We start from the raw sequence: 10,459 nt of genomic DNA on the forward strand, positions 1-10,459 counted from the left end.
TATGATGCTGCTAAAAAGAACATTATTTTGTGTATCTGGTGTAATGAAATGTGTTTATACGGTTTAAGGTGCAAAAAACACATTCTTTTCCACATACTGTACATTATTGTTTCTCCTCTATGCCCCACATTTCTGAAACGTGTCGATTTTTACAAAGCTCATCGGTCTGAAAAGTAGTTTCGCTTTCACAACGAAGCACACAGCGCCTTCACGACATGGCGGTGGCAACAACAATACTACAGCGAGAATAAAAGTTACGCCTTCTTTCTTTGCGTGAACATTTGGGCGGTGTTATTCAAATCTTCCCACACAGTGACGTAGACATGTGAGGGCGTGTTAGAACGAGCTGTTTTAGGTAGGTGTGGCTGACTAACTTTTATAAAGAATAATATCTCTTTGGATTTGAGACTTTAGTCTTTGCAACTTTACAGATCTTCTTTATGCACCAAGAGCTTGTAACACTCCAAAGAGAAAGGAAAAATTGAAATCGCATCATATGACCCCTTTAAGATCCTAATGATTTTTTGGCATAAAAGAAAAATAGAATCATTTTGACCCATACAATGTATTTTTGGCTATTGCTACAAATACACCTGTGCGACTTGTGACTGGTTTTGTGCTCCAGTGTCACGTATATATTTTTCAGTTGGACTAATATAGTTTAACAAAAAAATGTTTTAACCCAAAAATATGCTGAATGTAAAATGGGGCTCCTGCGGTACCTCCAATGTCCACAGGGGGCCGCTGAAAACCGCTGATCTAAATAGTATAAACAAACCTTTTCGAATCTTTGAATCAAATGATTCACCAAATGATTCACAGTTTCGAAGCGATCGAAACACCACACGCTGGTGACGCCTGCTGGTCAAAACGTAAATCCGCTGATTCAAATCAAATGATTCGCATAGGTTTCGAAGCCTCACCAAGTACTGCTTCGAACGCACACACACCACTAGTAGCGACTATTCTGAAAACTGGAATGTCATTTCAGGCTTTCCGTAGTTTGCTGGCAACATGGCGACCTCCTTATGAGCCACGCTGCTGCTGGAATAATCAAGTTACTAAAAATCAATGTTATTGTTTTGACGCTTAGTATAAGAAGATAATCAAAAATGTCGGGACGTCACAATAACAAATTACCGACGAACCTCCCACAGTTGCAAAATTTGATCAAGAGGGATCCGAAGTCTTACACGGAGGAGGTAAATAACTTGCTAACGTTACTGAATTTGTCATCTACCCTGATCGCTATTAAATCAAAGAATTTTAATGACATTACGCTATGTTCATGTATTTATTAAACTTACCCTAACGTAATTAGAACTTATTTGTTTTCCAGTAAGTAATCCAATAGTGCTTGTTAATTCTACGGAATAAATGTCTTCGCTTTGCTCCATATGAATCTAAATGATCTTAATTTGTTGTTATTCAAAGTTTTTGCAACAGTATCGTCACTATCAGTCAAATGTGGAGATCTTTAAACATCAGCCTGACAAATCCAACAAAGACCTGGCAGAGCTGGTCATGTTTCTGGCTCAGGTATGAAGGTGCTTTCTCTTAAAATCCACGTACGTTATGTATTCGACGTCTTATGATTAAACTCTTGTTGTGTTACCGGCTAAATGTGATTTTTGTCTTCAGGTTGGACACTGTTACTTAGAGGAGCTGTCAGATTTCCCACAGCAGCTGACTGATCTGCTCTTAAACCATCATACAGTGCTGGAGCCAGATCTCAGAATGGTGTGAATAAGATTTGTTGTTTAGCTGACATATTCATGCTAATTTACATACAATAAACTTAGACTCAAGAGAGTCTGTCTTTCAGGGTAGGAGTTGGTTTTAACTTTGAAAGATCTGTTTTCTAAATAAAAACATTCTTTCAGACTTTTTGTAAAGCTCTCATTCTCTTGCGGAACAAAGATCTGATCAGTCCCACCAGTCTTCTGGGGCTCTTCTTTGAGCTGCTGCGCTGTCATGACAAACTTTTGCGGAAGGTCTGTGAATTCTGCAGTGCAATTCTGTTTTCAGAATATGACTTATTGCAAAGAATGCTGATGAGAAAATGTCCTCTCTCTCTCTCTCTCTCTCCTCAGACTTTATATACCCATATTGTGACCGATATCAAAAATATCAATGCCAAGCACAAAAACAACAAACTGAACACGGTAAGTCACTTGTACTTGGGCATGATATTCAGTTTCCATCAAGTCACATAATTGAAGGCCTGCAGCTTTTCATAATTTGCCCTTCAAATTGTGATTAATCACTTATTTCTTGTTCAGATTTTGGGCTGAAATGTTCTTGACAAGTTGCATGACATTCACTTTTGTAGTTATGACATGAATACTCTTCTGTGCTCAGACCTTACAGAACTTCATGTACACCATGCTGAGGGATTCGAACCCCACTGCTGCCAAGATCTCTCTGGATGTGATGGTTGAGCTTTACAAAAGGAACATCTGGTGAGTCCTTGAACAGATACGTCTTTGTAATGCAATGTGATGCATGATCTACAGTCATTACTGTTTTCCATTCCCACATCGACTGATCAGGAATGACGGCAAAACCGTGAACGTCATCACCACAGCGTGTTTCTGCAAAGTCACAAAGGTTGGATTTCTTGTCATTCCTTTGTAATGATTAAGTAGGAATCTCAGCATTGAAACATTAGTGTCTGCTTATATTAGTTAGTGACAATTTATTTACTAATTATACTTTTCGAGGGCTAATGAACTCAAATCTAATCTCCTCTCAGATCCTTGTCGCTGGATTGAAGTTCTTCCTGGGAAAAGATGAGGATGAAAAGAAAGACAGCGATTCAGAGTCTGAGGTACGATTAGTATTTCGTTTCTTTTTTTTAAGAAACTAATACTTTTATTCAGCAAGGACACATTAAATTGATCAGAAGTAAGAGTAAATGCATTTATAATCTTATAAAATGTTTCTGTTTCAAATAAATGCTATTCTTTTGAACTTTCTATTCATCAAAGAATCTTTATTTAAGTGATTTCCCCCCCCCCAGCCAGAGATCTAATGATTCGATATTCCACTGGAAATAAATCTTCCAAAAACAAGAAGAAACTGGAGAAAGCCATGAAAGTTCTCAAGGTTGAATTGAGTGTTTTTCATAATCAGCAAATCAGTGTTTTGTTTTGTTAATTTCTGTTATTTTAGTTTAATTGATATACTATTTTAGTTTTACATGAAGTTAAACTAAATTAAAATGAAAAATGGCTACTAAACGAACTGGTTGATTTTATGTTATTTTTACATTTTATTTATATTAAAGTACAGTCCCTTTGATGGTTTTTTTAAATTCACTTTAATAACCAATGTTAATTCCACTGCTTAATGTGCAATTTTCATTGTCGTTTTCTCAGAAACATAAAAAGAAGAAAAAAGTGGAAGTTTTTAATTTCTCCGCCATCCACTTGATCCATGATCCACAAGGTAAGACTGCCATTTCACTGACTGAATACAAAAACAAATTGTGTAATAATGCTGATGTAATGTAGAGGTTAAATATCTGGTAATTAAAAGGTTGCAGGTTCAGACCCACCAGGGTTGATCAATTAACCGTCGCTGTGAATCGCTTTCTGTTAAAGCATCTAGATTAGTAATTAATATCTGTGTTGTTCAGATTTTGCAGAGAAGCTCCTGAAGCAGCTGGAGAGTTCAAACGAGCGTTTTGAGGTGAAGATCATGATGATGGAGCTCATCTCTAGACTTGTGGGAATTCATGAGGTAATTTATAAGTGAACATTTTAATGTAATTAAACTTGCACATTTTAAAATGTATTATTTTCTCATTAGTTACTTTATCTAACCTGTTTTGTTTCTGTCTTCACAGCTTTTCCTCTTTCATTTCTATCCGTTTGTCCAGCGGTTCCTTCAGCCTCACCAGAGAGGTAAACACTGTTATCTTTATAGAGCACTTACTGTAATAATGCATAATTCACTTCAGTGTCTTTGAATGTCTCTTATCCTAATACTCATGTCTTCAGAGGCTGTTTGTGATCTCTTCGTTATTTTTTTCTTTCAGAGGTCACCAAAATTCTGTTGTGTGCCGCCCAGGCATCACATCAGCTGGTCCCTCCTGAGGTAAGAACTGATTGTGAGGACTATAATTGTTATCATTAGTTAAATTTAATGATAATTGCTTAAATAATTTTCATTACCTTATTTATTTATTTGGAAAGAAATAATGCTTTTATTCTGCAAAGATGCATTAAATTTGATCAAAAGTGATTTAATAAATGTATAATGTTACAAAAGATTTCTATTTCTTTATTTTGAACTTTGCATTCATCAAAGAATCCATGCATAAAAAAATGCATAATGTTTTTTTCTCCCAAAAAAGATTAGGTATTTGACAATTAATCAACATCGATGATAAAAAATGTTACTTGAGCAGCTAATCAGTATATTAGAATGATGTCTGAAAGATCATGTGACACTGAAGACTGGAGTAATGATGCTGAAAATTCAGCTTTACTGTCACAGGAATAAATTAATTTTAAAATATATTAAATAAAAAAAACAAAACAATTGTTTTACATTGTAAGAATATTTTACAACATTTCTCTTTTTACTGTATTTTTCATCAAATAAATGCAACTTTGGTGAGCATAAGAGACTTCTTTCAAAAGCATTACTGACCCCAACATTGTAATAATTTCCAAATTAAGTTTAAATAATAGCAAATTCATTACTGTTCCATTTACAGATCATTGAGCCAGTCATCACGACCATCGCCAATAACTTTGTTACGGACAGAAATTCAGGAGAGGCCATGACAGTTGGGTAGGCGCTGTGTAAATCAAATACAATGAAACATGAAATTGTTAAATACAAAATACTGTAATTTACTCATGATAACTCTCTCTTGTTCATCCTCATATCACAGAATCAACGCCATAAGAGAACTGGTCGCTCGCTGTCCTCTCTCAATGTCCGAAGATCTGCTTCAAGATCTTGCACAGTACAAATCTCACAAAGATAAAAGTATGCCATTGTCATTATTCATCATAGTCTGTTCATTAGGTGCAACATAGTTTGAATAAAATGATAATAACAGCATATACCGTTTTTCTTGAATTTTTCAGATGTTGGGATGTCTGCAAAAGGTCTTATCCAGCTCTTCAGAGCTCTCAATCCACAGATGCTACACAGAAAAGACAGGGTGAGAAGCCTAAAATATTCAGTTATATAGAAATATTAAATAGACTAAATAATCTAATTTTGTGTCTTAAGTATTTACTTTAAGTACACTCTTAAGACTTTAAGGTAATATTTCAATAAGTTAACAACACATTCACATGTTCACGGTCCTCTGATGTCTGTTCAAGGTCATAAGAAACGTCTTTCAAAAGCATTAAAAAAATCTTTTTGCATTTATTGTGTCATCAGGGGAAGCCCACAGAATCCTCCAAGGAGGCCAAAATCCAGAACTATGGAGAATTGGAGGCCAAAGACTACATCCCTGGAGCTGAGGTGCTGGAAGTAGAGGAGAAAGTACATGAAGGGGAAGAGGAAGGTACATCAAAAGCTGTATTAGCTTAGAGTATTACGTGATTTTATGACATTTTTTCTCAATGTAATGCCAGTCAGAAACCTCTCTGACCAATCTCCTCTTCCTCACAGATGGCTGGGAGAGCGCCAGCATGAGTGAGGATGATGAAGATGGTGAGTGGGTGAACGTCCAGCACTCCTCTGATGAAGATCAAACAGAAGTGGTGAGGATCTTATCGCTTGCTTTAATGCTTGATTTGATTGTAATGATGGGAAAAGATGCATATATGAACCTATGCTGTTTCTGTATGTCAGGCTGAGAAATTCCAGAGTATTCCAGAGGATGAGCGCAAAGCTAAAGCTGCGGCGGTCAGCACCAGTCGACTCCTCACGCAGGACGACTTCAAAAAGATCCGCGTCGCTCAGATGGCCAAAGAGGTCAGCGCTGCACCCGGAAAGGGGCAGAAGAGGAAGAACGTGGAGAGTGATGAAGAGGAGGAGAGGTAGGATGTGTTTTAGGCATGGTGTTTCCTTACTGCAATTATTTTAGAATCTTTGTCAGGAATTTGGGGTTATATGTATAAACAAACAAGTAAGTGGTCCTATACTTAAAAAATATATATATTATAATACATATATTATTTTTTTTCAGAGGTGAATTACTTAGTCTAAGAGACATTGAACGTCTTCACAAGAAACCCAAATCTGACAAAGAAACACGACTGGCAACAGCCATGGTGAGTGTAAAAAAAGCGTATTATATAAATATAAAATAACTGATACCTGAAACTGAGGATTTATTTTTTTTTTTTGCTCTCAGGCTGGGCGGACAGATAGGAAAGAGTTTGTTAGAAAGAGGAGTAAGCTAAACCCGTTCGCCAGCACCAGTAACAAGGAGAAGAAACGGAAAAAGAACTTCATGATGATGAAACACAGTCAGAATGTGAGGAGCAAAGGAAAACGCTCCTTCAGAGATAAACAGGTGAACCCTGCTGCTGTTTTCACATCTTTAATACCTTAAGATGTAATAAATCTCTGCACACTTAATTTACCATTACACTTCAGTTTGTGTTGCATTTGGGTATTTGCAGTGTTTCTTCTTAATAGTAATTTCCTCTCTCTTTTTCTTAGATTGCATTAAGAGATGCACTCCTGAAGAAGAGAAAACACAAGTAAATCTCACCTGTGACGGACTGGAGCTGATTTGATGGTTCATGTCATGATATGATCTCTGTGGACCATTCTGTGTACAGGAAGACAACATACAGACTTCTTGGCTGTGTGGATTTTCATGTTGCCTGTTAATAAACATTTGAAACTTTGTTGCATTCCTTTTTGTATTTTACCTACAGGTAGCCCTTTGGACAAACTGCACCCTCAATAATTTAACTGAATTAGTAAACATGAACTAACGATGAACAATACTTCTACAGCATTTGGTTTCATATTTTGTCATCTAATGCAATGACATTCCCAGATATTTTGGGACCACTGTATATGATTAAAAAAATAATTTTATCCAATAATATTTGAGAAGAATATACTATATATCCCTATAGCCGTGATATATGGTCTCTCTAATTTGCATCTGCAATGTCATGCTGAGCACATATAGCCTAGTGACAGCTGTGTAGTCGGTCTACAGAACATTGGCAGAGACTTCACCTGGATAGTGTGGGGATTCACTCTACAGGTGTTTTTGTCTAATCTTGCTGTTGCAACTTACACAGGGCCTACCTAACAAGTTAACAAGACACGGTTGCTTCAGAGTTTCTAAAATTTAATATTTCTGTTTGTGAGATCATTATTATATCTCGGTATTTGTGATAAGATTTCCAGAGTGCATTTACCACTGTATATGATCAAGGAAAAAATATATATTTTCATTTAGTAAGCACTTGGTTTAAAAATGTGTTGGAAATTATATTAAATGATTGCTTGCAAGTGGTTAAGTAATGTTGAAAGTTCGGACCTCAGCTTTATTTCAGAAGAGTATTAAATAATCTTAGTCATTTTAGCTAATGTATTAGCAGTGAAGTGTGTACTGTAGCCATAGAACACTGCAGTGATTTTCATTTTCCATTAAATTAATAACTGTTAGCATTGATGTTAAAGTACAGTGTTAAATTGTGTAACTATACATTTTTCCAAACTAATTAAATTGACCTTTCTGTATTTATTTCCATAATTTTGTTCCATAACAAATAGAAAAAAAGTGAGTTATTTATTTATGGATTTGTGTGTATGCATACCATGATTTTCATACTTTTTACATTTTATTTTACATGTTCACAATTTGTTAGAAAGCAAATACAAAATAAAAGGGGAAAAAAATGCAGCCTACTAATGTGACAGCATTTGTTTTTCTTTATTTAAATAGTTTTTTTTATGTCTTAAATTTCTATCATCGGCATCACAAAATACGTGGATATCAATAAACACAGTTGGATATAAGCATCGGTGCTAAATTGTGGCCTTGCACAGCAGAAGAGCTGATAAATCCCCAGTTACTTTATACACACCCTCTCCTTTAGATCAATCTAGTAATTATTAGAATGATTTCTGAAGTATCATGCGACACTGAAGACTGGAGGAATGATGCTGAAAATTCAGCTTTACTGTCACTCACAGGAATAAATTTTAAAATATATTCAATTAGAAAACAGTTGTTTTTCATTTTACATTGTAAGACTATTTCACAACGACTGGAGTAATGAGGCTGAAAATTCAGCTTTGCATCAGAAAAAATGGCAGAGAAAAGTGAAGCTGCTTGAGAAAAGCTCTCGCATCATTTGTTTGCAGATGTCACTTGATTTCATATTTTGTCATGTAATACGTTGACATCTGATCCCTTGTATTTGCATGCTGTGTGTTCAGTGCAATGCTAAGCGCATAATAGGGTGACAGGTGGAGAATCTTGTGGATTTCATCCTGTGAAAATCACTTGGATAATTAGGGAATTTGCTGTACAGGTGAAGATCTTAAGCTGTCACTGTCTGTTAATGTTTAACATTTTATTATACTGAACAAAAATATTAAAGCAACACTTTCGTTTTTGCCCCTATTTTTCATGAGCTGAACTCAAAAGATCTAAGACTTTTTCTATGTACACAAAAGGCCTATTTCTCTCAAATATTGTTCACAAATCTGTCTAAATCTGTGTTAGTGAGTGATTACCGAGATAATCCATCCACCTCACAGGTGTGGAAACAAAAGTGTTGCGTTTATATTTTTGTTCAGTGTATTTTGGCTGTCCATGACTGATATTGTTATTTATCAATGTTCTGGAGAGCTTAGACCTGTTTCTGTTTCTCTTTGGAAGTAAATAGAGATACAGTGAGAAGATGGCTGGATTTGAGAACACGTCTACATAGTTTATTTAGTTTTGGTTCTTATTGTAGTTATTTTTATTTATTTATTTTTTATGTAATTTACTCTGTATACTCTCAGTCTTGTTGTGTTGTTTTTATGCAGCACCCCAGTCCTGGAGAAACCATGTTTCATTTCTCTGTGTACAAGCTACATATGTTTGAAATGACCATAAAGCCTTTCTGACTGACAATTTTGACTCCAATTTAATGTTTCTTTAATCAAAATATCCCCCTCCATTATTGTGATCCTTTCCTTCACTTTCCAATCTGTAACCTGCTGCTGAAGAGCTATCTGTATTTTGGTCATTTTTGATAAATTTGCATGTCAGGCCTCAATATTCAGTATATATTTATATATAAGAGATACAGAAGCAGAGCTAGTACTTTACTGATGAATTACTGATGTATTTTTAATAAAATGATAATAACAGCATAGACTGACTTTTCTTTGAATATTGTCTGTCTTTATCTTCCAGATGTTGTGATGCCTGACCGATGTATAATCCAGCTATTCAGAGATCTCAATCCACAGACGCTACACAGAAAACAAAACAAAATCCTCCAAGGAGGCCAAAATCCAAAACTATGGAGAGAGTAAGATGAAGGTACATGGAAAGCTGTATTAGCATTAGCTTATTATTGCAGAGTATTACGTGATGTTATGACATTTTTTCCCAATGTAATGCCAGTCAGAAACCTCTCTGACCAATCTCCTCTTCCTCACAGATGGCTGGGAGAACGCCAGCATGAGTGAGGATGATGAAGATGGCGAGTGGGTGAACGTCCATCACTCCTCTGATGAAGACCAAACTTATCTTATCGCTTGATTTAATGCTTGATTTGATTGTAATGATGGGAAATGATGCATATATGAACCCATTTTGTGTTTGAACAATACTTCTACAGCATTTGGTTTCATATTTTGTCATCTAATACAATGAGATTCAGACATTTTAAGTGTCTAGATATGTTGGGACCACTGTATATGATCAAAAATGTTCTTTTATTCAATGATATTTGAGAGGAATAGGCTAGATATTTCTAGCCGTTGATATATGGTCCCTCTTATTTGCATCTGCAATGTCATGCTAAGCACATATATCCTCTTGACAGCTGTGTTGTCGATCTACAGGTGTCATTGTCTGTTCCCGTTGTTGTTTAGAATTTCACATTGCAACATACGTAGACCTACCTAATAAGTAATAAGACACAATTGCTTCAGAGTTGCTAAACTTTAATCTTTCTGTTTGTGAGATCATTATTATATCTCGTTATTGGTGAAAAGATTTCCAGAGGTCTGTGCATATGATAAAAAAAAAAGATATTTTATCCAATATTTGAGAGGAATGTACCTGTATTTCTAGCTGTGATATATGATTCCACATATTTGCATCTCTCTTGTCTGGTGTCATGCTATGCATATATTAGTGGCAGCTGTGTAGTTAGTCTACAAATCTACAGACTTGCCTTTATCTGGACAGTCTGGAAATTCGCATTACAGGTGAAGAACTTGTGCTATCGTTGTCTGTTCTTGCTCTTGTTTTGTATTCACATTGCAATCTTATGTAACTAAGTAA

General features: G+C 35.6%; 1 protein-coding gene across 1 annotated transcript; it reads left to right on the plus strand.

Annotated features, from left to right (window-relative positions):
* Nucleotides 1-941: 941 nt before the first annotated feature.
* LOC107662302 (protein SDA1 homolog) lies at nucleotides 942-6,833 on the plus strand. The gene is made up of 22 exons (XM_016452287.1): nucleotides 942-1,202; nucleotides 1,435-1,539; nucleotides 1,642-1,740; nucleotides 1,884-1,994; nucleotides 2,094-2,165; nucleotides 2,362-2,462; nucleotides 2,553-2,610; nucleotides 2,756-2,846; nucleotides 3,005-3,108; nucleotides 3,381-3,450; nucleotides 3,641-3,744; nucleotides 3,851-3,908; nucleotides 4,043-4,101; nucleotides 4,727-4,803; nucleotides 4,907-5,004; nucleotides 5,106-5,182; nucleotides 5,410-5,536; nucleotides 5,644-5,735; nucleotides 5,827-6,014; nucleotides 6,164-6,248; nucleotides 6,332-6,493; nucleotides 6,643-6,833. The coding sequence occupies exons 1-22, from the start codon at nucleotides 1,113-1,115 to the stop codon at nucleotides 6,685-6,687; spliced, it is 2,073 nt and encodes a 690-aa protein (XP_016307773.1). The 5' UTR covers nucleotides 942-1,112; the 3' UTR covers nucleotides 6,688-6,833.
* Nucleotides 6,834-10,459: the final 3,626 nt, after the last annotated feature.

The sequence above is a fragment of the Sinocyclocheilus anshuiensis genome, unplaced genomic scaffold (genome assembly GCF_001515605.1).
Source record: "Sinocyclocheilus anshuiensis isolate Anshui unplaced genomic scaffold, SAMN03320099.WGS_v1.1 scaffold457, whole genome shotgun sequence".
In the NCBI taxonomy this organism is placed as follows: domain Eukaryota; kingdom Metazoa; phylum Chordata; class Actinopteri; order Cypriniformes; family Cyprinidae; genus Sinocyclocheilus; species Sinocyclocheilus anshuiensis.

Coding starts and splice junctions, on each gene's coding strand:
- LOC107662302 (XM_016452287.1), top strand. CDS start 1,113: ATGTCGGGACGTCACAATAACAAATTACCGACGAACCTCCCACAGTTG. Junction 2,611..2,755: donor GTTTCTGCAAAGTCACAAAG/GTTGGATTTCTT, acceptor ATCTCCTCTCAG/ATCCTTGTCGCTGGATTGAA. Junction 2,847..3,004: donor TGAGGTACGATTAGTATTTC/GTTTCTTTTTTT, acceptor TCTTTATTTAAG/TGATTTCCCCCCCCCCAGCC.